Raw genomic sequence first — 26,854 nt, 5'->3', positions numbered from 1 at the left:
TTTTGTATCGTTTTGGGAACTAACCTATTAACTCAGTGCCCAGTGCCAGTTCCTGTTTTCTGCAAGTTTTTTGCTTTTCAGAAAAGCAATACCAAACGAAGTCCAAACAGGATGAAACTTCACGGTGATTTTTTCTAGACCAAAAGGGACCGTAGAAGCCTCGGGAGGAGACCAGACGATCTACGGGAGAGCCACAAGCTCACACGGCGCACGCCCTAGGGGGCGCCTAAGCTTGTGGGCCCCATGCAACTCCCTTTGTCATAATTCCAAGCCTATAAATTCTCATAAATCCCACAGAGAGCCACCTGAAACAATTTGTTCGCCGCCGCAAACTTCTGTTCTTCCACGATCCCATCTGGAGGCCTTTTTCGATACTCTGCCGGAGGGGAAATCGATCATGGAGGGCTTCTACATCAACCTTGCCGCCCTTCCGATGATGTGTGAGTAGTTCACTATAGACCTACAGGCCAAAAATATTGAACTTTCTTTTGCTCCTGTTGGTTCGATAACCTTGGTTTAGCACTGAGGGAAATACTATCCGCTACTATATTGCTTTACCCTCCCTCTTCGGGGAAAATCCCACCGCAACTCACAAGTAGCAAATGCTAACATGACGAGCAAAATGGCAAGTACTTAGCAGTTTTGGCGAACTTGTCACAGAGAGAAATTGCGGGGGAGAAGTTTTTCGATAACAGGGGAAATTACAGAAAGTGATGTGAGTGAGCAAAAGAATCGCGGTGTTCGATGGAGACTCTAGATTTGTTCACACTGCCGTCACAATGCTACGTGTGGTTAGAGGAACTTGTGATTTAACACTGAAGAAAACCTCTCTTCGTCCTATTCTGCTTGACCTGAAATCCCTCGGACTCCGGCCAACTACTCTAGGTAGATCTTCAAGGTGACCTCCGACCTTCACATACTTGTTTTTGGTGATCCATGGTATCTCTTGGATACCCCGAACTGACACCTAACCGTCTAGTGGATGCATAGTTCACAAGAGTAACACGTACAAGCTAAGATTCAATCTAGTTCATCATGATGCTCAATCACTTGACATATTTTAGGCTCTGGGTTTTCCCTCATTAGTATTCTCTCAATTCTCTCAAAGGAGGGGTTGCTCAGATAATGTCTTGTCAAGTCAAACGAAGCAGCCAACCATCTTAGGCTGGGATGAGGGTATATTTATAGGCGGGAGCGATCCCAAGGTGTGAAATGAGCATAAGGGCACTACCCACTCAACGAAGAACAAACACATGGTATAAAGGTCGGATTTCAAACTCACACATCGACTTAATTGAGGAACAAGTCACGTCGACTTAACTACAAATGTTTCCTACTCGGAGTCCTGAAGAACATTGTAGCGGACTTAGAGAATAAACACTTTGCACGAAGAGATTTCTCTCATCTTCACTCAAAGAAATAGGTTTTGGATTGAGCATACATCGATGACCTAAATATCAACACATGGCATAAAGGTCTGATTTCAAACTCACCCACCGACTAACTTGGGGAACAAGTCAAGTCGACTTAACCGCAAGTGATTCTTTCTTGGAGTCCCGAAGAACATTGTGTCGGACTCAGAGAATAAACACTCTGCATGAAGAGATTTCGCTCATCTTCACTCGAAGAAATAGGTTTTTGATTGAGCATACATCGATGACCTAAATATCAACTTAACTTGGACCCCCTCTCCTTAATAGTATGGTTTGCCCTATGACTCAATAAGTGAAAAGTCAAACTAGAAAACTCTATAGTCTTCACGTCTGCGTCATTTTCCTCGCTGCAGTCAATTGTTCCTAAAACAGCACACCAAAACTATTGCTTATAAACACAATTTTGAGGGGTCGTCTACTACACGATAAACAATCTTCTAGAGTCCTACTTCCCGAGTATAGTCATAAACTAATCAGTCCATTAACTGTTTTGTCCAACAATCTCCAAAACTATCGAGGAGCACTGGATGCACCTACAACCCACTAGGCCAGCCATAAGTCCATGCCTCTACGTGACCAATATGCCTCCTTCAGAAGGGCACCTCCTTACTTGGTGCACAAAACATGTACTCTAATAGATTACTTGGGCTACAAGCCATGTAAATCGGCTCAAGCCCATGTAGTCCTACCCCTCGTCCACCAATATAAGTCGAGGCCCCATGAGTCGGTATGCGTGTAACACATATCATACATGTCTCACTCAAGACAACATTAATACATATCAGACATGCAAAATGTAAGGTATTACCTCACCCTGAAGAAGTGAACCTGACTATATCCTTGTCTCGTGTACATCCAATCTGATCCTTGTTGCGTACACTGCCCCATGAGCAACCCTATCAAGGGATCTGCTGATATAATGAATGGACACGAATGAAGCAAACCAACTGCTCGTGTAAAAGGGGAAATTTCTAATCATCCCTCTTTTATTACAACAAGATGTCACCCAAACGAACAGAGCGACCGTCCATGGGCTGGACATCTTAAACACGTCGGGATGCAGTTTCCAGAGTAATTCTTTTTGTTTTTTGTTCTGATCCGTCTATTTTCTATGGTCTTTCTTTTGCTAATTTATTTTTTCTACTTACTTTCATATTTTTGTTTTACATGTTTTAAAAAACATAAACATGTAACAAAATTAGAACAATTTTAGGAGTATATGAATATTTTTTATAACTCGACAACATTGTTTAAAATACATGAGCATTTTTAAAATTTGTGAATATTTTTAAAATTGATGAACACCCTTGAATTCCAGAACACGTTTAAAATACATAATCATTTTTAAGATTCGTGGACATTTTTTAAAGAACTTAATTTTTTTGAATATGAATTAAATCTTACAGCTAGCTTTTTTTTCCTGAGAAAACCAACTAGAAACCAGAAGAACAAAAGAGGAATAGTCCCCATTGCATTTCCGGCATTATAGGGGGCCTCCGTAGGGGGTCATCATGTGAGGCGGCCACTCGACTTTTTTCAAAGGAGTTACATTAGCACAAGAGTTTCATGGTGGGGCCCACACATGCGTTTTTCATATATTACATTTCTGTGCAAAGTTCATTACAATTTTGAGAGTTCAATATTTTTATAAGTTTAAATTTTCAAAAGTTTTAAATTTTGAAAGTACAATACCAAAAGTTGAAATTTTGAAAGTTAAAGTTTAAAGTTCATGTACCCGCCTGGTTTGATATGAAAAGAAAAAAAAGCCCCTTTTTTACCTCACATAATAGTGTTGTCTTAAGTCATTTTTTTTTAAGTTTGAGCAAAGTTACATAAAAACAATATCACCATTCACTATACCTATTATATATCATTAGATTCATCATGTAATATATTTTCATATTATATTTATTTGGTACTGTTTGTATTTATTATAATTTTGATAAAATATAACAAAGTTTGATTGAAGACACCATTAATTATAATGCGTAACTATGGGGCTTAGCACGACGATTTTTTGACTGTCTACTACAACAAGGTTTGGCTGACAGCGATGAGGGAGTGGCGATGACGGCGGTGTGTCTTCGGCGCGCACTTGTAGTCATCGCTAGGTGGTCTACGTACTTGGATGTAATTTTTTTTTAACTTCTGGTGTTCTTTGTACCCGCTTGACAATTGAGAAATAGAATGAAAGTTCTCTCGCAATTTGCTTTTATAATGTGTAACACTTTTTTTTTGAAAGGTATAATGTGTAACACTTTGATAGGACAGGTACTCCCATCAATCAACAGTAAAAAGACCTGCATGGTTTCCTTGGTCTCCATCATCCCCAAATACAGGAAAGAATAACAGAGCACGTACACATTACATTATTCTCTGGCGCCCAATGCATCAAGCCGAATATCTACAAAGCCCTCCCTGGACTACACCCAGACAGCACCTGCATTACGAAGCAGCGGGACCAGTTTGCCGCTGAGGTGAAGGGACATGACCTTGTCGGTGCATCCCACGAGCCTGCCGCCGATGAACACCGCCGGCACGGCAGGGTTCCGTCCGAGGAGCCGCACCAGCGCCTTCTCCATCTCCTTCCCCCAAGGGTCCTCGTCCAGTTCCACCACCGTCGGGTTCGCCCCGAGATCCCGGAGGAGGCTCGTCACCGTGTGGCACATGCAGCAGGAGCTCATGCCGAAGATCACCACGGCCCGCTGCCCCGCTAGCTTCGTCACCTGCTCCATCAAGCTGGCCCGGTCTTCAGTGCTAGTGCTAGAGCGCTTGATTCTCGTATACGAGGCTTTGACTTTGAGTTGTGCTCGCTTGCTTAGAGCTGGACATAGAGGAGCCTTGCATATATAGCCATGGAAATGTGCACCGACAGGATGATCTTCGAGCAATTTGACCGGAAAAAGGTGATACGGGAGGGTTCGGATAAATGCCGAGCTCCTTTAATTTGCGCCACTCCACGTATGGGTTCAGTGTGGAGCATCGAATTTTTGGATGGCAATGGCGATGCGGCGACCTGATATACCAAAGGGGTACAATGGATTATAGTGGATAAGGCATGGAGCTCTTACTTTTAGTAAATTCTCATCTATCCCCTATTCGACAAGTCAGATGAGAGAGACATGAAGGGAGATACTGGTGAGATCATACGGTCCTTTGTTGATGGCGTTCGCTCAAAATTGCATTGAGGTTTTGCAGTCATCAAGCATGATGCATACCATCTTAATGAGTGTCTTCCTCTCCACTACTCTATTTTGCTAGGGAGTATAAGCCGCAGAGAACTCATAGGTGATGCCATAATAATTGAGAAACTCTTCGGTATGAGTATTGTTGAACTACGTGCCACTTTCACTTTTCATATGCCTGATGGTGACTTCATATTCGTTTTGAGCCTTTTTGGCAAAACATTTGAAAATTTTCTGGGTTCTAGATTAATCCTCGTGAAAGAAAACTCATGTGAAGAAAAATCAGAAAGTGACGAGTCCATAGTGGTTACCACCGAAGCTAGAGTAGTTCTCTGGCCCGAAGAGGTCCATGTGAAGAATCACGAGTGGCCTTGTCATGGTCATGATAGTCTGCGGAATGTGATTTCTTCACGAGCTTGCTAGCTTCGCATGCACCAAAGAGGCAATTTTTATCGAATTTTACATCGGCAATTCCTATGATGTGCTTTTTCTTCACCAACACCTGCAAGTTTCTCATACATGCATGGCCATGCCTTTAGTGCCACAACCAGCCATCTATAGTTTCCGCAAGAAAACAGGTGGTAACTAAGGGACCTTTAGAGAAATCCACAATATATAAATCACATTTTTACACCTTAGAATATAAAGGTGTTATCATTTTGCACGAAAACCACACATCTAGATTTAGTGAATAACACCATCATGCCCATATCACAAAATTTGAAATGGACACTAGATTGAAAATCCAAGAGATTGAACAAGCATGCAATGTGCTTCTCTTTGGATATAGCAACTTTACCTAACTCAATTACCTTTCCTTCATTGGTGTCGCCCAAGGTGATATACTTCTATGAGGGAGTAGTCAATTTAAGATCGACGAATAAACTTCTGTCTTTGGTCATATGATTAATACATCCACTATCCATGACCCATTCAGTGCCACCGGAGAAATAGTCCTGCAGAAGAATTAGTTATTCTTAACCACCGAAATCACGATGGGCGACTGAGAAGATTTAGCTGGACGCTGAACATAAGAGTACTTTGCTTGAGAGGCATTAGAATTTTTTTTCTCAAAGAGTGATTAGCATAGTTGTATGAATATGCAGATTTTTTTACTTAGAAGTATGAACATAATGGTTAGAAGAATAGTGCTCATATTCATGAGAGGAAGAATCAGCATTAGAACCCATTCGAGGAATTTCCATTCTCGATCTACGAGGAATTCTTTCTCGATCGAGAGTTAGTTCCCTTAGAGGTTTTGTGCCATTAAGAAGAATGGAGGTGCCTCGTCGTCGCTGTCATCATTGTCGAAGAACAAGCTCGATGTTGGTGTAGAGGCGTAAGCAATACCCACGATGTCAGAACCAGATTCCTCAACAGACGATTCTTCTTCAACGGCTTCAGACTGAGAGGCTTCTTCCTCGGATCCATCTCTTTGCTAATGTAACCCTTGGCCTTGTGAGAATTCTTCTTCTTGTAGGTTCGAGGATGAACTCTCTTTATTCTTGAAATGCTTCTTTTTCTTCTTGTCATGCTAAGAATCATAGTTCTTACTCTTGCTACTCTTGCTGCTCTTGCTACTATTGGTAACTTTGCCATTGTTCCTAGCCTCAATTTCCCATAGAGGAAATTCATTGATCAAATGGTCGTATTTTTGCATTTGTAGCAGGAGTTTTCACTCGAGGAATTTGAGCCATAGGCAGATTTTGAGCTATACTTCAACCATTTTTTCGAGAAGTGATTCTTCTTCTTGTATCGGTTGAAGCGTTTCACAATCAATGCGAGATCTTGGACGATATTATCAGGTTGTCAAATTCATAGTCATCAATTTTTTCTTCCGAGGAAGAATCAACAACAACCTTGAGAGCATGGCTTTCGCAATAGTTGAAACCATACAAATCTCTCGTCTCTTCTTCTTGCGGCTCATCTGAGTTAAGTCTCTCAAGAACATTTGCGGGTTTGAGATCTTTGTAATCTGGGCGCTCTTTGATCATCGTAACCAGAGTATCAAATGAATTGTCCAGAGACCGAAGTAACTTCTTAACCACTTCATGATCAGTAATGTCAACAGGGCCAAGTTCGTTGAGCTCAGTGGCGATATAATAGAGACAATCATTAGTATCTTGAACACACTCATTGTCAAGTCTTCTGAAGAGATTGAAGCAGCTTCGTACAATATCGACCAGAGATTCTTTCTGAGTGGAAACACCTTCATTCACCTTAGCAAGTCTATCCAGATTTCCTTTGAGTTCCTCGAACTATCGTGGCCGAATTGCCCCTTAGAGAGATGATTCTAGATGATGTCCTTAGCTTGAGCATTAAGCTGTCAGTATTTCCTCTCTTCAAGATTAACATAGGCAGTGTTGGCTATAATATATCTTTCTTCAACGATTCTCTAGAGATCTTCATCTATGACATTTATGTGGATGCACATCTTGTTCTTCCAGAATGGGTTGTATTTGCTATCAAAGACATGAGATTTCTCCGTCGACTTGAAATTCACTAGAGTCAACGTTCCCAAAAGTCCAGGTGGTTAGACCAAAATGTGCAGAGACAAGGCGGGGTACCTTGCTCTGATAGTAATTGTAGGATCAAAAATCAACTAGAGGGGAAGAGGTGAAGAAGATATTTAAAGTTTCTTCGACAAAAGCAAGTTTCTTGAAGAAGTACAATGAAAATTCTCTCTAAAGTAGAAACTAAACAGAGATAAAACTGCAGAAGTAAGTGACTTCGAGAAATAACTAGGCAACTCCACTAAGTAAGTGACTGCGTGATAGAAGAATAACTAAGTAGAAGTAAATGACAAGTAGGCGAGCATACAAAAGTACAAGTACTACAAGAGATAAATATAATTCTAACATGGTGAGCATAATCGCAAGTACTTGGCAGTTTCAAAGAACCAATCACATAGAGAAATCGCGAGGGAGAAGTTCTTTAAGAGTAGGGGAAAATTACAGGAAGTAATGAGAGTAAGCAAAAGAACCGTGGTGCTCGATGGTGACTCAAGATTTGTTCACCTATTTCACACCACAAGCACAATGCTAGTCTGGTTGGAGAAACTTGTGATTTAACATAGAAGAAAAACACTATTCCTTCTATTCTCATTGACCTAAAGTCTCTTGGACTCCGGCCAATTACTCTAGGTAGATCTTCAAGGTGATCTCCAGACCTTCACAGACTTGTTCTTAGCGACCCCCACGATAGCTCTTGGATACTCTGAACCGACACCTAACCATCTAGTGGATGCATAATCCACAAGAGTAATAGGTACTATCTAAGCTTCAATCTATTTCATCGCGATGCTCAGTCACTTGGCATATTTTAGGCTCTGTTTTTTCCTCTCTGGGATTGTCTCAGTTCTCCCATTGGAGGGGTTGCTCAAACAGTGTCTTGTCAAGTCAAACGGAGCAGCCAACCATCTCAGGTTGGGATGAGGGGCTGTTTATATACAAGAGCGATCCCGAGGTGTGAAATGACCATTAAGAGCTCTGACCACTCAACGGAGAACCGACACATGGCAGAATGGTCAGATTTCAAACTCACTCAATGAGTCAAGTTAACTTAACTGCAAGTGATTCTTTCTCGGAGTCTCAATGTCTCTTACTCGGAGAATAAACACTTTGCGTGAAGAGATTTCTCTCGTCTTCATTGGAAGAATTTGGTTTTGGATTGAGCACACATCGACGACCTAAATCTCAACTTACCCCCTTAATGATATGGTTTGCCCTATGACTCAATAAGTGAAAAATGAAACTACAATCTTCACGTCTGGTTCATTTTCCTCGCTACAACCAATTATTCCTCGAACAATATACCAAAACTATTACTTGTCAACACAATTTTAGGGTTGTCTACCACACGATAAGCAATCTCCTCAGGGACCTACTTTCTGTGTATACTCACAAAAAATTAGTCCCTTAACTGTTTTGTCCAACAATCTCCAAAACTATCGAGGGGCACTAGATGCACCACGGTTCGCCAGGCCGGCCACAGACCCATGCCTCTACCCGCTCATAGGCCTCCTTCAGAAGGGCACCTCCTTACTTGGTGCACAACACATGTACTCTAATAGATTACTGGGGCTACAAGCAATGCAAATCAACTCGTCCCATGTAATCCTACTCATCGTCCATCAATATACGTAGGGCCCCCGCGAGTCAATGTCCTTAACATGCCAACATGCACCTCTAATACAAGAAAACATTAATACATATTAGAGCATCTCCAGTCGCGCCCCCAACAGGCCCCCCAGGCCACTTTTTGGGCGCCGGCACCAAAAAAATGCCCCAGTCGCGCCCCCAGGACGACGAAAAGCGCCGGTTCGACCTTTTTTCCGCCCGGCGGCCGCAGGCCGAACCCGGCGCACTCGGGGGCGATCGGAGGCTCCGGCGCAAGGGAAAAGCGCGGCTGGCCCACACCGTTAGGTGAAAAGTCAAGATTTTCTTCCCCGACTCGCCTTCCACCCCCCACGCCCTCGGCCGCCAGTAGCTATATCCCGGCGCCGCCCGCCGCCCTTCACCGCTAGATAGCCATTCCCCGCCGGAAATAGCAGAGGTTCGCCACGGCAGCCCCTCCAACAGCAGCTGGGCGTTCCCGGCCGCCGTTTCCGGCCGCGGAGGGGCAGTTTAGCGGCGGGTGCACGCCCACCGGGCGCAAGGTGTTCGGCGATTTGCCTGCCTCGGCGATGGACTCGGATGACGAGGAAGCGCTCGCCGCGCTGCTGGAGGAGGAAGCCGAGGCCGACGTCCAGGAAGAAGAGCATCTGATGGTGCTCGCCGCCCTCGCCCAGCTGCTGGCGAGCAATGAAAAGCCGCGGCAAGGTGGCTCCGCGCCGGGGCGGGTGAAAGCAAAAAACTGCCATCGTCTCGAAGGCTACTGCATGCTCTGCTCCGACTACTTCGCCGATGCTCCACTTCACGGCGACAAAACATTTCGGCGCTGTTATCGGATGAGCCGAAAGCTCTTCCTCAGAATTGTGAATTCCATCCGGGAGTTCAACAACTACTTCAAGTGCAAGATGGATTGCACCGGCAAACTTGGATTCACCTCGATCCAGAAGTGCACGACAGCGATGAGGATGCTTGCATACGGAGCTCCCGGTGATTCACTCGACGACTATGGGCGCATGGCCAAGTCCACCAGCATAGAGTGTTTCTACAAGTTCTGTCGGGCAGTGGTGGCAGTGTTTGGACCGCAATACTTGAGAACACCCAATACGGATGACACTGCTCGGATCCTAGCACAGAATGCAACAAGAGGATTTCCTGGGATGCTTGGAAGCATCGACTGCATGCATTGGAAATGGAAGAATTGCCCATTTGCTTGGCAGGGGATGTACAAAGGCGCCAAAGGCGGTTGCAGTGTGGTACTTGAGGCGGTGGCCACACAGGACCTCTGGATTTGGCACTCCTTCTTTGGTATGCCAGGAACTCACAATGACATCAACGTGCTGCAGTGCTCTCCTGTCTTTGCCAAGCTTGTTGAAGGTCATTCTCCTCCGGTGAACTTCGAGATCAATGGGCGGCACTACAACAAGGGGTACTATCTAGCTGATGGCATCTATCCGAGATGGTCGAAATTTGTGAAGACGATCTCAAACCCTGTGTCAGGAGGCAAGAACGCCTTGTTTGCGAAGATTCAGGAGGCTTGCAGGAAGGATGTCGAGCGGGCATTTGGTGTGCTCCAATCTCGATTTGGTGTTGTCCGGTACCCCGCTCAGACCTGGTCGAAAGATCAAATGTGGGAGATTATGACTTGCTGTGTCATCTTGCACAACATGATCATCGAGAGCGAGCAAGAAGACCCAGTGTTTGACACTGAACCATACTATAGGCAGGGTCCTCTAGCCGAAGTTGATCACCAGCTACCGGCAACCTGGACTGCCTATCTCAGTATGCGTCAGGAGATCCGAGACCCACAGGTGCATCATCAACTGCAGCAAGATCTGATAGAGCATCTATGGAGGCTCAAGGGCGACGTCGGGCGCGACGTGTGATGAAATATGAGTTTTATTTGTTGAACTATATAATTTGTATTGAACTATTTGTTGTTGTACTATTTTGTTGAAGTATTTGATTTTTTTGTGATGAAATATGTGATAAAAATTTTATGTTGATAATTGAACGCCGAGCCACGGCGAACCACGCCGAATATGGGCATATTCTCACCCATATGGGCCCTTTATTAGCCAAAATGGGGCTGAAAAGTGGGCCAATATCGGCGCCTGGGCGCGACGACTGGGCGCAAAACCGCCCCAGCGCCGATTGTATCGCCGGCTCGTCCCCAGGGGATGATTTTTATGCGTCCTGGGAGGGCCAACGGCTGGAGATGCTTTTAGACATGCAAGATGTAGGGTATTACCTCACCCCAAGGAAATGAACCCTGACTATACCTTGTCTCGTGTGCACCTAGTCTGATCCTCCTTGCGTACTCTGCCCCATGAGCAACCCTATATAGACATCTGCTGATATTACGAATCAATACCAACGTAGCAAACCAACAACTCCCTGTTGGACCAGCCATATTGGTAGTATGGTACTCTTTTCGTTCCAAAATAGATGACCCAACTTTGTACTAACTCACGGAGGGAGTAGCTCTACCACTTATTTTCCGCAGTCTTTCTTCTGGTAATATCTTTTTTCTTACTTACGTATGTTTGTTTTACCTCTTTTAAAAACATGAACATTTGAATATTTTTATAATTCATGAACATTATGTAAAATATGCGAGCATTTTTTAAATTTATGAACATACTTGAGTTCAAGAACATTTTTAAAATAGACAAAATTTTAAAAACAATTTTGGTTTTTTTATAAAAAACTTAAACATTTTTAAATATGAAATAAATCTTGCAGCTAGATTCTTTCTTTTTCCGAAAACTGACTAGAAACCAGAAGAACAAAAGGGGAGTCGTCCCCTGTGCATTTGCCCGAATTATAGGGGACCTCCGTAGGGGGTCTTCACACGCGTAGAGGCATTTTGTCGGTTGGCCGAGTGATTTAACACGAGAGCCCCACCTATGTGAGGTGGACATACGCATTTTGTTTAGGAGCTGCATTAGCACAAGGAAGAGTTTCATGGTGGGGCCCACACATGCGTTTTTTCATATATTTCATTTGTGTGCAAAGTTCATCACAATGTTCAAAGTTCAGTATTTTTACAAGTTAAAATTTTCAGAAGTTTAAATACCAAAAGTTTAAATTTTGAAAGTTGAAGTTTAAAGTTCATGTACCCGCCAATTTTGATCTCAAAAGAAAAAAAACTCATTTTTACTTGACTAATAGTGTTATCTTAAGTCATTTTTTTTGATATTTGAGCAAGGTTACAGGAAAAATAATCACCATTCACGATACCTATTATATATCATTAGATCCATCATGTACTATATTTTCATATTTTATTTACTTGGTACTATTCATATTTGATATAACTTTGATAAACTATTATAAAGTTTGACTTAAGACACCACAAATTATAATGCTTTTCTTTTTTGTGAATGCACAAATTATAATGCTTAACAGCTTGACATGACAGGTACTCCCATCAGAAGTAAAAAGACCTGCAAACCAACCTGTAGTTGGATGGTTAGGACTTAGGTGGACAGTGGTTTGACTTGACACCGGTGCTTGCATTTTCCTGAATTTATTTCAGGCTTTTCGACGATGTGCGTTTAGTGGGAGGAGACATTTCCGTCGACTACGAAAGCTTGCGATCACGTCAATGTCAAGATGATGTGCATGTAGGGATAGAATGTGTGAGGATGAGTGCATGTGCATGTACTGTGTTAAATGTTAAAAAAATTAGTAAAAAGTCCTGCATGGTTTCCTTAAGTCTATCATCACCTGATACAGGAAAGGATAACAGAGCACGTACACATACGTGTATTACATAATTCTCTGGCGCCCAATGCATCAGGCCGAATATCTACAAAGCCCATGCACGCACTACACCCAGACCGCACCTGCATTACGAAGCAGTGGAACAAGCTTGCCGCTGAGGTGAAGGGACATGACCTTGTCGGTGCATCCGACGAGCCTGCCGCCGATGAACACCGCCGGCACGGCAGGGTTCCGGCCGAGGAGCCTCGCCAGCGCCTTCTCCATCTCCTTCCCCCAAGGGTCCTCGTCCAGTTCCACCACCGTCGGGTTCGCCCCGAGATCCCGGAGGAGGGTCGTCACGGTGTGGCACATGCAGCAGGAGCTCATGCCGAAGATCACCACCGCCCGCTGCCCCGCTAGCTTCGTCACCTGCTCCATTAAGCTTAGTGCCAATGCTAGTGAGCTCAATTAGTAGCTACAATCGCTTCTAGCTAGCTCTTGTATACGAGGCTTTGAGCTGTGCTGGCTTGCTTTGAGCTGGGCATAGGGGAGCCTTGCATATATAGCCATGGAAATGTGCACCGACAGGATGATCTTCGAGCAATTTGACCCGAAAGAGGTGATACGGGAGGGTTCGGACAAATGCTGAGCTCCTTTAATTTGCGCCACTCCACGTATGGGCTCAGTGTGGACTGTGGAGTATCGAATTTCTGGATGGCAATGGCGATGCGGCGACCTGATACCAAAGGGGCCAAGATGCAATGGATTATATTGTGGATAAGGCATGGAGCTCTGACTTTTAGTAAATTCTCTTCTATCCCCTATTCGACAAGTCAGACGAGAGAGACATGGAGAGAGATGCTGGTGAGATCATATGGTCCTTTGTAGTTTTTTGTAAAGCACAGTACAGACGTAGACGCTCATATCACTCATCCTTTTAAACGCACGCATACATAACCTATCCGGCCCTATGAGCACGAGAATATTTTTTTTCTTCGGAATATGCATAAGCATGCGTATCAACATTCATAGAAGAAGAGCGTGGAACCACCCGTTCACCAATTTTACAAACGGGACTACTCGCGGTTCATCCGCACATACAACCTTTGGAAAACCGTAGTTACATCTTCCTTAAATTTACCCGCCGCCATCCATTATGTCCCTTCTTCTAGGATCTTGCCAATCACGGTCCTAACACACGGGATGGCCTTCTCACACACCATGTTGTTTCTATGCTTCCACGGTTGCCACATGACCAAGGAAACGAATGTGTGTAGGTCTTTGTGGTGTGGGGGTGTTCGTTGGAGCGAGATGCACCACGCTAGAAGTCGGTCATCCGTGGATGGAGTCCACTCTGGGTGTCCTCACGCCGTCCGAGCTTCGAACTAAAGTGATCTCGAACATGAGATCAGTACATGGTCGATACTCTCTTGTTCCTGATCGAGTAAATAGCATAAAACTATCCCTTTTCGTCCTATGGTTCTAAAAAACTACCACAAATTTGTTTGTGACTGATAACTATCAGAATCAGCGTCGGCTGTTTCAAAAAACCCAAAACATCCGTGGCTAAGGAATTAAACCGGTTTATGACAGGTCGGGCCCGCACCTAAACGAACCGTTTGTTTGACCGTTCGTTTGACTGTTAACTGGCGTGGCATAAAATCAATCAGGTCCCTGCCAAAAAAATGAAAAGCAATCGGGTCCCTCCAGACAGCTCCCAGCCGCCGTCCACCTCGCCTCCTTTCCCACCCCACTGGAGCTCCGCCTCCGCCTAGCGGCCGCCACGCCGCCACCGGCGAGCTCACCTCCAGAGGGCATGAAGGCAGGGGCTGCCGGCGGCGGCCCGTGCCCCCTTGCCCCGGCGCGGCTCGCGGTGGCCCCTCAGCACCTCCCGATGGCGCGCGGCAGCGCGGCGACCGTGCCGAAGCCCCATGGAGGGGCGCACCGCCCACCTCCGATGCCCGCCGCCGCACAGAGGTCGGCCACCTCCGCTGCCCGCCTCGACAGAGAGGCCGACCACCTCCGCTAGCCGCCTCCGCGACGAAGAGGCCGACCACATCCAAGGAGTCGGCGGCTGCTCCAGCGGCTCACCCGAGGCACAGCCGGGCACGGGAGCGGCCGGAGGGAGCGCGTCGCCGGCCCTGCAGCACGGCCGAGCAGCCCGACGAGGTCGCCGCGTGCAGCCCGACGAGGTCGCCGCGTGCGGGCGTGCAAGCTGCAGGACGACCTCCCCAGGGACCCGATTGCTTTTTTAAAATTATTCCAGGGACCCGATTGCTTTTTTACAAAACTTACGTGTAGGACCCACATGTAAGTTAGCGGTCAAACAAACGGTTCGTTTAGGTGCGGGCCCGACCTGTCATAAACCGGTTTAATTCCTTAGCCACGGATGTTTTGGGTTTTTTGAAACAGCCGACGCCGATTCTGGTAGTTATCAGTCACAAACAAATTTCTGGTAGTTTTTTGAAATCATAGAACGAAAAGTGATAGTTTTATGCTATTTACTCTTCCTGATCGCACATTGGGCATGCTGCCTGGTGCGGAAGACCCCTCCTCGCTAGGCGACCCGAAGTCCAACACCAGTTGCAGAGTGCAAGCCATGACAAGATCTTGCACCTAAGCGGTGCCCTCGATTGCCACATGAATTTGGCTCCCAAATTATGGACATTGGCAACAAATTTGCTTGCGTAAATCCTGCCGAGTATTCTCCCGAGGCCTCCCATGCCCATCTCACCTGACATGGCTGCCCTTCATGCAACTCTACCGTGTTGGTCATATCCCTGAGGACTAGGTACTCGGCCAGCTCTTCGGCTCTCGGGACTGGTCCCAAATCCATAGGCCAGCTTCCCGTGAGTGCGTCGAACACCGTACGAGAGGCATGCACGCATGGTCTGATCTGATCATAGAGCGTAGGTGTGAAATCCTGTACATGATGCCTGTCGAGTCATCTTTCCAACCAAAAGTCGGAGGATTTGCCATCTCCAACAAGAACGAACATAGCCGCATGATATATTTGAGTTGCCTCGGGCGGCACCTTGATGTCGAGCTCAGCCCATGGCATGTCCCGGTCTGTGTGCCGCAGCCATAACCAACGTGCCCTGAGGGCCACGTTCATCCATTTGAAGTTTGGCAGCCCAAGGCCTCTCACCCTCTTTGGCATGCAAACGTCGTTCGAGGCAACTGCATAGTGGCTGCCTAGAAGAAGCTCCGACAAATCCGGATAATACTATCGAGAACCTTCGGGGGTATATCAAGGGCCATCATTACATGTATCGGCATGTCACTTAAAACTGACTGTACTAGGATTAATCTCACGGGTCACCGCCTTGTCCATTCCAGCTGCGCGCTAAGTCAGCAGCTTCTGTGCCACTCCATCCATCAATTCCTGAACACAATACAGACGTACATGCTCATATACACTCACTTATATAAATGCTCACACACCCCTACCTCTATGAGCACGAAAACTTCACCTCTCATTGAAACAATATTTCGCCCTTTACAAGACACAAGGAAGTTGAACATGAGATTTGGTACCTGGTGGGCTAGGGGTACCCATTGGATTTGCTATCTTGATCTATCAACAACCGTATGATCATGGCGATATTCTCTACGATGCAACATGCGTTAGTGCATTCTAAGCATGTTTTAAATCTCATTGCTTTTAATTATGCGATGCTTAATCTTTTATGGTATTTTTTAAATTTCTATCCAATTTAATTTTTTCACATGGTTTGAATCTTAATAATGAATTTACACCATGTAAAATATTTAGGAACCAAATATCCAATTCCGCATCAACACATGAGTTATCATCTTTGTTAATTTGATGATTGATTCTTTAGTACTACATAGAACCTTGATGCTATAGCCTATTAGCAGTCCAAGAAGATAGTCTTAAATATTGTTTGAAAAATAACATGGGCATATTTAAAATTTGTAGGTGATGAACCAACAACTAAGTCTATAAGTGATGAACATGTCCATGGTGCTCCAAGAGCAAAGTATAATGCTTACGAGGAAATATTATTGCAGTTTATCTACTAAATAAAATTGAAGTTTGGATAATCACGAAGTGGTAACAATTTGGGCACAAACGTATGATTTTTTTTAAATTGGCTTTTATGAAAATTGTTGTCGATCCTTTAACCGATATTTCTCACTTATGTGTTTATTAACTTATGGGAAACAATTTTGCAATGCTTCATGTATTCAGGATTGCCCTTCTTCTATTGGTTTAATCAATGTAATCACAACGAGCTCACATGGCAAGAGATCAAACTATTCTTGGACTGCAATGGTACTCGCGCACCGCACATAGAATCTCCTTCGAGAGCATTCATAATTTCATATCCATATTGGGCAACTATACAGGGCCAGCCCTAGGACACATGACGAGAAGTGTGGTGGCCTAGGGTCCATCTTAAATAAGGGTCCAACACATATACATAAATATATACATTACTAAAATATAGTTTGCGTAACATAGCACAAACACTAATAAGAACTAGAAAAATGACATGTTGATGGATACCTACATACGACTAGTTACGTTGGATAGGGGGGTTTGGCCAACCTCCATCCACCTTATGTTAGCCTATGATATTATTTCTATCTTGCAATCACATACATTGTGTAGTAAAGAGCTTATTTGCTAATGAAAACTACACTTTTTGTTTATGTCTTTTATAATGACCTTCATATTGTGCATTGTATATCATGGATCGCTTCTTTTACTTTATCAATAGTCGTTGGGCCAATGTACCTATTCCCATATAAGCTCCCCAAAATGCAAGTGTCGGCCTTGTGAATATACTTAATAAACGCATCAAATATTGACATGCTAATTGATGTGTCTAGCTTTCTTATCCTTTATATAAAATAATCGAATGCGCCAAACTACTCTCAGACGTTGTGCAGTGGTTCCTCACTTCAATCCTGATTGGGAGAGACGTTCCCAAGGGATTATCATATTATCCAGCCTTGTTATTTGAGTGATTAATACATTTATGGTCTGATCTAACATGTTATTGTTGTTATTATTCAAGCAATAAACTTTGTAAAACTGGAGAGTCTCTAGTATGCAGGAGGCCATGGGATGGACAAAAAGATAGTGGTTATACGGTTAGAATTCACCCAGGGGGTGGGGGGCTTGGCCCCCTCCCTCCATCTTATGTTTGTGCGGACGATTTTGACCCTCATCCTTTTTTTTCTACAATCAACACGTCCTTTATTAATTGGCTACAACCATAGCATCAGAAACAAGCAATGGGACTACAACCCCTGGATCAGCATCCAGCGTGTGAAGACATAGAAAAGCAGCCCTCAAAGATTGCACTCGCCATCGAAGAAGAGCTCCCCTCTTGAAGAGCACATATGACTTCCAGACTGCCGGAGTTCGATTCAATCCTACTGCATCCAATGGTTTGGTCTAAATTCAGTCCAAATCTCATCGCAATTGCTTCAGCTGTGAACGCATTATAGCAAATATCTAATTTTTCATTTGCTGCAGCAATAAACTAGCCATTGTGGTCTCTCAATAATAACTTCTAAAAGATTCGGTACGTAACAATCCTACAGCTGAAAAATTGAATGAACAATATTTTTTTTTCATGCGCCTGACTAATAGCAAAACCGAGTTAATAAAGTTGAAATAGTTAGCCCTTAAAATAGAGGGAGTAAATCCTGCACGTTACAAAGGCATCTCCAATGCAGGCTGAGATCCTTTGACTTAAATCACTCGGCTTTAGGATGAAGGCCATGTGGGCCCAGCATCAAGCTGGTCCACATGCATGCCAGTCACAACTTAAGCCATAGAATCGTACTAAAAGAAGACCTGCATGGTTTCCTTTTTTATCTTTGATAATCACCTGGTAGAGAAAACAGAACACGTAGGCATACGTGTATTACATTATTCTCTACTAGCTAGTGTCCACTGCATCAGGCATCTACAAAACCACATCTCCCGCGCACAGCGCACTAGACCCAGACAGCACCTGCGTTTCGAAGCAGCGGGACAAGCTTGCCGCTGAGGTGAAGGGACATGACCTTGTCGGTGGATCCGACGAGCCTGCCGCCGATGAACACCGCCGGCACGGCCGGGTTCCGGCCGAGGAGCCTCGCCAGCGCCTTCTCCATCTCCTTCCCCCTAGGGTCCTCGTCCAGATCCACCTCCGCCGGGTTCGCCCCGAGATCCCGGAAGAGGCGCGCCACCGTGTGGCACATGCAGCAGGAGCTCATGCTGAAGATCACCACCGCCCGCTGCCCCGCCAGCTTCGTCACCTGCTCCATCAAGCCCACCCGACCTTGATCTTCACCACCAACTCAGAAGAACAATGTTGTTGATGTACAAGTCTTCAGTGCTACGTGTATGAGTCTTTGAGCTGTGCTCGCTTGCTTGGAGTTGGGCACGGGAGGCCCTGCTTATATAGCCATGGAAATGTGCACCGGCCGGCTGGATGAGCTTGGAGCAATTTGATGGACCCGAGAAAAAAGGTGATACGGGAGGGTTCGGATAAATATATGCCGAGCTCCTTTAACTTGTGCGGCTCCACGTATATAGGTCTAGCTAGTGTGGAGCATCGAATATTTCGACGGCAATGGCGATGCGGCAACCAGCAGATATCAATAGGGCAATGAGACAATGGATTGTGGTATTGTTGATAAGGCCTGGAGCTCTGACTTTTAATAGTTCTCTTCTATCCTCTATTCGACAAGTCAGCTGAGAGAGACATCGAGAGAGATGCAGATTCTAGCTATTGAGATCATATGGAATCTACGTAAGGTCTTACTCCCTCCGTCCCACGAGTCTTGCTTCAGTACACCCCTTAAAAGTTTACACGAATTTTGAAGTTACTTAGTTTTGCTTCCATACACCCCCTACAAAACTTTACAGATTTCAATGCAGATTAAAGATGGCAACAACATATAAACCTCAAACTTTGCTTCACGTCCACAAGGATTTAGATGTCACTATCATCTGAAGTATCTGCACATGACCAGTTGGAGGAAATAAATAACAGCAGGGTTGCTCATTGTCATTGCCAACCAAGCAAACATACCCAAGCTTGGCGTAGCCCTTGAAGTAGAAGAACCTGGAGACTACAAACTTACAAACATCGAGGGAAAAGACACAATAATAGAATACCTAACCCTATCGATCGAGCAAATCACCAATCCTTAATGAACCACCAACGACTAATCCTAGTTAAAGGCGCATCACGAAATTCTTTCTTCCCATGTGTTTATGTGGGGCATTTAAATGTTCAGAAAACTTGGCACAGGGAGATGAAACAACTGGCATACCTCTCTACTCTACTTTAGCACCTTCAAGAGCCTGAATGCACAAGTAGCATAGCAGCAGTGATAAAGCACCTTCTGGGCTGATTATTGCTTGTAAGTGGAGAGATTCTTCGCACTGGACCAAGTTTATGATTTGGAGTTGGAGTAGATCGATTGGCCGTTAAGTTACTACTCAAAGAGACAAGGGGCTGTCCATGCTTAAGCCCAGACCTACGATCTGAGCATGCATACGCTGAATACACCTTCACAGGAAACCGGGCTTGTAACACTGATCTCCGACATGGGAAAAAAACGTCTCTTCGTATAAGTGGGATCCCATCCTCCGCCTACTTTCTTTCTCACGGCCTGTCGCATATTTCATTAGAGGTACATCATAAAAAACATTGCAACTGAAACATGCTTTTGTTATTGCCCTCTAATGATTACTTCCTCCGTTCCTAAATATAAGTCATTTTAGAGATTTCACTAGAGACCACATACGGATGTACATACACATATTTTAGAGTGTAAATTCACTCATTTTGCTCCGTATGTAGTTCATATTGAAATCTCTAAAAGGACTTATATTTAGGAACGGAGGGAGTATATTACACTGCATCTTCCTATATCAGAATCTTTCTCACAGGCACCAAATAAATTTCAGATGCAACAGATCATTCAGGAACACCAAGGTGCTGGACATAACAATAATGTGCAAGCCCCCTTGGTGAAGTCCTAACGCTCACGTTACTTGGAACCTACACATCTCAGCTATGTTATTAAGCTAATTATGCCTGCTTTTTATTGCATTGCCCCTTTTCTCTGGTAAAAAACCTGATGGGAAACACATTAGGATGGCAGGGATGAACCATAGTTGGAATGTCGGCATTGCAATAGGTGATACATGTATTTGGAGGCAACTCAAAGCAGTGTCAAACTAGATATGTCTTTCTGCTTCAAAGGAAGGCAAACCAACCATGGTGGCTGTCGAGGTGCATCAGATATGAGGAATTGCCTAGATAAACAGAGTTCCCATCCGTAAAGACACGTCTTGATCACTATTTTTTGCTTGGCTGTTCTAGTAGCAAAATCTCGTTTCTATACATTTGTGTGTGTACACACACTAGGTATTGTAGCCTAGAATTTAGATATTTTGTAGCTCATTTAATTAGCACTAGAAGCAGCTTGAACCTGTCCAGGTTCAGTAGCCAAAGTCCATTACAACACGAATACTTGTACTCCATGAATATGGCTTAATACGCTACTACTACCCAGCTTTGCAGCACCAAAATCATCACTCTGTTCTCTAGTTATTAACTTATTTGTGCTGCCATAAGGTGTAGGGAAAGCTGCTTAGTGCTGCTACCGTGCCATAAGGGAGAGGCTGTCATTTCCAACAGTTGTGACCTGGACTCGAGATTAGGGCAAGATGAGCACAGTCAAAAGTCAAGAAAACGCACCTTAAAACAAAGATTTTATTATGTATCTGAAAGCGTTCATGGGATTTGTCAAGTTGGGAAATTTTTCTATACATATTTTAAAAAAAGTTAATGTAAAATAAAAAAAATTGAAGGAAAGGGCAGATATTCTTAGAGCTTTCTTTCTTTCTGCTGCGACAATATCATTATTCATTACCAAACACCATCAGCCTGTCCAAAACTAGATCAAAGCCAGATTTGATTATCTTTACCTTTTCCTCTCCAGCATCCACATTGGCCGTTTCCGTAACTGCCATGTTTGCATCTGTAGGCCCTATTATCCATTTTAAAAAGAAGGGGAGAGATTATGACTCAGTTTGTTAAATGTAAAAGGAATCACTTGAGCCCGACACACCTTTGCATGATTCTCCGTCTGACTTTCTGCAGTCATAAGGCCTGTTTCAAGAAGTGGAAGACAAAATAAAATAATCAGCAAAATAACCGTTTATTCACATAGAAAATTATTGTGTGGAGCAATACAAAGAGTAGTACAGGTTTATAGTATCCATGGAATCTCCAGTTGGGAAAAATCCATAGTCCATGAGGATAGATGAAACTTTTTTTTTTTTGACAGAAAGACGGTACGGGAGGTCCCTACAGTATAATTGGTGCAACAAACCCAAATTGCAAGTACCATGCCTTGAACCTGGGTGGGTGGGAAGGCATCAACCCCTTTCCATCACTAGGCTATGCCTTAGTCTGCTAGATGAAACATGTTGAAAGACCTCCACATGGGGCACCTACATGACATACAAGCTGTTGTATAAGGCAATATATCGCTAACATAAATCTATTGTTTATACAATGTACCAATTCTATAACCAATTGTAAGCAGCGAGATGATTGAAAGAATTGTTTGGAGGAGAAAACTGCAATTATGCAATATGAGTTAGAAGGCAATAGAACAGTGTGCAAAAGGAGTTATCACATTCAATTCACTACTTAGTTTTATAAACTGCCCAATATACATATTCGGATTCATTAGATTGATGTATCGTGTCTATCTTAAAGCAAAATCTGTTAGCTTCCACAAGTTCTGTAGTCAGAATTTATGATCTAGACGCTTCAAAGGTATGAGTCCAGAACTGCATCACACTTCTGTATATTTAACTGAACTTTACAGTTCTTCAAATTCCAACTATTTGAAATCGCTTCAATTGTTTTGTTTTGGTTTCCCAAAGAGAAAGGTGTCAATTTCTTCAGGCTATACGATCCAAATGAAGTTCAGACAGACTTAAAAGTTAAGTCATGAATTGCATACACCTAGTGTTTGCTGAATTAAATTGAACTGTCCTCTGGGGCCACAGACAAGTTAAGGTAATGAGCTCCAACTCCCTGTTTCTTGCAGGACCTGGAGTTTGTAGGCTAAATAAAGTACCATTAGCATAAATTTTCAGTCTAACATGAATAAAGAAGGCTCATGTCAACACCCTTAATATACCCCTAGCTCCAGCACCTAGATTTTTTGGAGCCCCAGACAGCTGCCACCATAAAAAATATGGAAGTGCTTGTTTTTGCCAATTTATCTGCCATGCATCCAGAAAATAAACAGAGAGAAATGACACATGTGCATGTTCTCTATTCATGCACCATGCAATAGCATTAACCAAACACTTGATGTTGATATGGGAAATTTTACTGCTACAAACAATACAAGGCAGTGACAAAACCAGAAAATAGACATAAGTGAAGCCAAGAACAAACAAAATTGGCATTCACACTGTACTCATGTCAGACATATTAATATGGAGATTGAGTGTTTCTGTCACAAATGTTTTCACTATTTACAGATGCATTAAGTATTCACTGTAAGCTTTGCATTTCCATGACAAAAATACATATGGTACTGGAAAAGGAACTAACATTCTCCTTTTAGTTGTAGTGTGTGACTTCAATGCAGAAATCATCAATAATTATATCTATCATGAACTCATATAGCAATCTCCTTCACAATGTAACAATCAAGCGGTGTCTTAGAAGATGAAGCACAAAAGGTGTTCTTACAGTTTGTTTGCCCGTTCGATGATGAAGATAAAAGGAAAGAAGTGGCCAGACAGGGGATCTAATGTCAATGAGTATATGGATAACTAATAACAGGCTGGTTGTTACTAATACTTTTGACATAAAACATTTCATTAGAATAACTATTACAACGGCTTTACTCCATCAATTATTTGCTCTTGTTTTATTATCTCTGTCATCACCTTTCCCAAGTGTTCAGAAATAAGAGGGGTTTGTATCTGATTACATTATATGGCAAGCTAAACATTAGAGCAAGAATGAGCTATTCAAGCAACAAACCGATGAAGTGGATGGAAACTTTCTGAATCTAAGAAACATCTTGGGTTTTAGATTCTTTCAATGAACAAGAACAGAATTTAGTGAGAAAAATATTAGAGAACATGTTAAATTGGTATATAGCATCAAGCAAGAAAAAAGAAATATGCTTCTTGAAAAAATATTCACAAACTACGCATTCTCCGCACATATTACCAGGAAACTACACCTTTTTTTAGCATGAGCTGCAACATTATGCCAACCGGTCAACCACTCTGAAGTCAGCAGAGCCACATGTGCATCACATTTGGTTCATAGTTGTCCAGCTGGTAAAATGTGAAGCTTTATGATAACATTAGCACAACAAGTACAAATCTGGGATAAGGGTTTGAAAAGTAGTAGTTCAGTGATAATTTTGAGATAGATAATTGCTGCAAGAAAAGTTCATTTGTTTAAGCAAGATAACTCTGAAAACATTGCAGCAAAATAATAATAAAAAATTGGTGTAAAATCAAAGGCAAGGTTCAACGATATATAACAGTTCCATCCTCCATATTACCCCAAAGAAAACCTCATATATATATGCTACTTGGCTTTCAGGTAGAATACACCAACTCTGGAATTCAGAAACTAAAACTCTTAACAGTAAATAAACAATATCAATTACCTAGCATCACTAGTGCAGGAAACAGAGTAAAGTAAATCAATATTTCTTTTCATGAGATTGCTCAATCTCAAAAGCAATCACATCACATGATAACCGATACAGAGTACGCGGAGAACTACTAGTAGCATAAATAGTTAAGCTAACTGCCAGAACTCTGTACAGATTAATCCCTAGAAATTAACTCAGACAGTAAATTTTACCTATCTTAGTGAACCAGTATTCGAACCAGAAAAAGAGATGGAATCTGACTTCCATTGAAGATCACCGCATGATGTCAGAACTTTTGAAAACATAAAGTCATCAGCATCGTGCCCTTGTTGCTGCATTAGGTACATATACTTAAAAGCCTCTTCACAGAGGCCATTCTGAGCAAATCCTGTAATTATCACTTTCCATGTTACCAAGTTGTGTTCTGGCATGGCGTTGAAGACTCGTCGAGCTTCGTCAACTTTTCCACACCTCATGTACATATCGATCAATGAGCTTCCCACAAACACATCTGAGAAGGCAGGAGTCTTGTTAACAACACCGTGAATCCTCCTTCCATCTTGCAGAGCCTCTAGTTTCGCACAGGCTTTCAAAGCTGAGGAATAAGTGTAGGTATTTGGAGTCACACCATCCCATAACATATCATCTAATGACTTGAGTGCTTCAGCACTATGACCAACACTATTGTAGCCTGAAATCATAGCTGTCCATGAGACAGCATCACGGTCTGGCATTTCTTCTAGAATTCGTGCAGCATATGTATACTCTCCACATTTACAGTAGCACCAAACAAGCGTACTCCCAATTTGAAGATTCTCTTGGATCGAATTCTTTATTACCTGTGCATGCAGTTCCTTACCAAGACTGAGTGATCTTATGGAGCCACAGGCACTAAGAAGACCAACAATGGTAAGGTTGTTAACAGACACCCGTCGCGTCTTCATCTGTCGAAACAACATGATAGCCTTTTCAGCCTGGCTACTCTGCGCATAGCCCGAGATCAGAGAAGTCCATGTAATAGTGTTTCTTCTAGGCATCATATCAAACACTGCCTGAGCATCAGACACTTCCCTGTTTCTGGCATACATGGTAACAAGAGCACTGCCGACATGGATGTCATTTTTGAACAACTTCTTCACAAGAGCACCATGCAGCTGCTTCCCACATCTTAGAGCCTTCTCTTCTGCGCAAGCCTTGAGGATGCTGCACACCGTGAACTCGTTAGGGTGAAATCCCTCAGAGATCATCGCCGGAAACATCTGAAGGGCCTTATCCCCATGCCCATGCTGCACATAAGCTGTGATCATTGTTGTCCACGAGATGACATCACGAGAGGTCATCTTATCGAACATCATTGAAGCACTGGCAACATCACCACACTGAGCATAGAAGTGTGCGACGGCACTATCCAGAATCACATTGCTCCACCCTCCTTTCACAACACAACAATGGACCTGCCGCCCTAGCTTAGCATTGGATTGCTCACCACAAGACTTCAACAGGCAAACGAGACTCAAGCTGTTACCTCGCTCCCCGCTGGCCATCATATCCAAGAACAGCCTGACGACCTCACTGTAGTTGCCCGATTTCTGATACCCATTCATCATAGCCGTCCACGACACAACAGTCCTCTCAGGCATTTCATCAAACACCTTCCTCGCGTCTGAAATCTCATGGAACCTCGCATATGAAGTGATCAAATTATTAGCCAGAAAAATCCCCGGACCATCTGGCGACCGCACAGCAACCCCGTGCACTCGCCGAACATCGGCCACGGTGCCGCAAGAACGCAGCCAGGAAGCAAGCGTCTCCGCGTCCGGGGAGCCCGGCGAGTGCCCCTCCGCCTCAGGGTCTTGCTCCGGAGGGCCGTAGCCACCATCTGGATGCGCTTGGGCACGCAAGGGTTGGTCCCCGGTCCGGAAAGATTGCGCCCCGAAATATTGATGCTCGGCCTTGCTGCTCTTGTGCCGGCGGAAGCTGCGTACTTTCCGCGGGGAGCTGCTCTGCTGCTGGAATGGTGGGAGCGGATAAGTTTGGATTCCCGGGGGCGAGAGAGAGCAACAGAACAGCATCTGGTTTCCTCCCTCCCAGCTCCGGCGCGCGGGTGGAATCGGAGAGCTGGAAGAGGGGCGAAGGGAAGACAACACCGGGCACGGACGGAGTGGTGTACCTGGTGGTCCCCCGCCCGCTCTAGGAGGCGGCGAGCAAGCGGCGCAGCACCGGCGGCGAAGGGTGGGGAAGTGAAGTGGCTGGAGGTGACGATGGGGAGACTCGGGTTGCCTGCCGGAGGCGATGATGGTGTTGCTTGGCGTCGCTCCGGCGAGTGTGGGGTGTGGATGGGTTTTTGTTTTCTTTCTGCTTTCTTTCGTGGATTTTGTCCAGCGAGTGGACCAGGGTTTACAAGAGTTAATATTTTTCCCAAGAGCTGAGCTAAAAACATGTTAGATTTTCGGAAATCTTATCTAGCTGACATCAGATATTAAAACTTTCCGAGCGAACGCCTTTTTAACCGTTGGATTGAAAATGCGGATCTTAAAGCATCTCAGTGTCACGTCAGAAGGATCAGCCCATTCGCGGGAACCTGACCACACAGGGCGCGTACACGCCCTATGCAATCAACAGCGGGTGCCCCCCTCCCCCTTCGCGTCCCATTTGCCTCATTTTCGAGCGCATAGAGTGAGTGAGAGAGAGCGACCTCGCGCCGGTGTCCTTGACAGGGACCACGCTG

The 26,854-nt window shown here is 44.1% G+C and overlaps 4 protein-coding genes across 40 annotated transcripts; all 4 read right to left on the bottom strand.

Moving 5' to 3' along the window:
* Nucleotides 1–3,719: 3,719 nt before the first annotated feature.
* Nucleotides 3,720–4,291, bottom strand: LOC109744552 (glutaredoxin-C1). Its single transcript, XM_020303706.4, has one exon. It carries the CDS (start codon nucleotides 4,166–4,168, stop codon nucleotides 3,857–3,859), a length of 312 nt encoding a protein of 103 aa, XP_020159295.1. The 5' UTR covers nucleotides 4,169–4,291; the 3' UTR covers nucleotides 3,720–3,856.
* Nucleotides 4,292–12,420: 8,129 nt separating this feature from the next.
* Nucleotides 12,421–13,007, bottom strand: LOC109744548 (glutaredoxin-C1-like). Its single transcript, XM_020303701.4, has one exon. It carries the CDS (start codon nucleotides 12,871–12,873, stop codon nucleotides 12,562–12,564), a length of 312 nt encoding a protein of 103 aa, XP_020159290.1. The 5' UTR covers nucleotides 12,874–13,007; the 3' UTR covers nucleotides 12,421–12,561.
* A 5,250-nt stretch (nucleotides 13,008–18,257) lies between these two features.
* Nucleotides 18,258–18,844, bottom strand: LOC109744554 (glutaredoxin-C1). The gene has a single exon (XM_020303708.4). The coding sequence runs from the start codon at nucleotides 18,724–18,726 to the stop codon at nucleotides 18,415–18,417; it is 312 nt and encodes a 103-aa protein (XP_020159297.1). The 5' UTR covers nucleotides 18,727–18,844; the 3' UTR covers nucleotides 18,258–18,414.
* A 522-nt stretch (nucleotides 18,845–19,366) lies between these two features.
* On the bottom strand, nucleotides 19,367–26,581 carry LOC109744545 (pentatricopeptide repeat-containing protein At4g18520, chloroplastic). Of its 37 annotated transcripts, none has more exons than XM_073499790.1 (7): nucleotides 26,297–26,581; nucleotides 24,339–26,135; nucleotides 23,688–23,846; nucleotides 21,829–21,934; nucleotides 21,550–21,590; nucleotides 21,407–21,468; nucleotides 19,367–20,082 (listed from the first exon to the last, which is right to left on the bottom strand). In XM_073499790.1, exons 1-2 carry the CDS (start codon nucleotides 26,564–26,566, stop codon nucleotides 24,339–24,341), a joined length of 2,067 nt encoding a protein of 688 aa, XP_073355891.1. In that variant the 5' UTR covers nucleotides 26,567–26,581; the 3' UTR covers nucleotides 19,367–20,082; nucleotides 21,407–21,468; nucleotides 21,550–21,590; nucleotides 21,829–21,934; nucleotides 23,688–23,846. The 37 variants fall into 37 exon arrangements, with proteins under 37 accessions (XP_073355891.1, XP_073355892.1, XP_073355884.1 ...); XM_073499786.1 differs by having other exon boundaries at nucleotides 19,643–20,082; nucleotides 21,687–21,934; XM_040388863.2 differs by having other exon boundaries at nucleotides 19,643–20,082; nucleotides 23,701–23,846.
* Between the last annotated feature and the right edge of the window lie 273 nt (nucleotides 26,582–26,854).

This window comes from Aegilops tauschii, chromosome 5 (assembly GCF_002575655.3).
Source record: "Aegilops tauschii subsp. strangulata cultivar AL8/78 chromosome 5, Aet v6.0, whole genome shotgun sequence".
Classification (NCBI taxonomy): Eukaryota; Viridiplantae; Streptophyta; class Magnoliopsida; order Poales; family Poaceae; genus Aegilops; species Aegilops tauschii.
The sequence above is the reverse complement of the archived record's forward strand: the minus strand, read 5'-3'. Positions and strand labels throughout refer to the sequence as shown.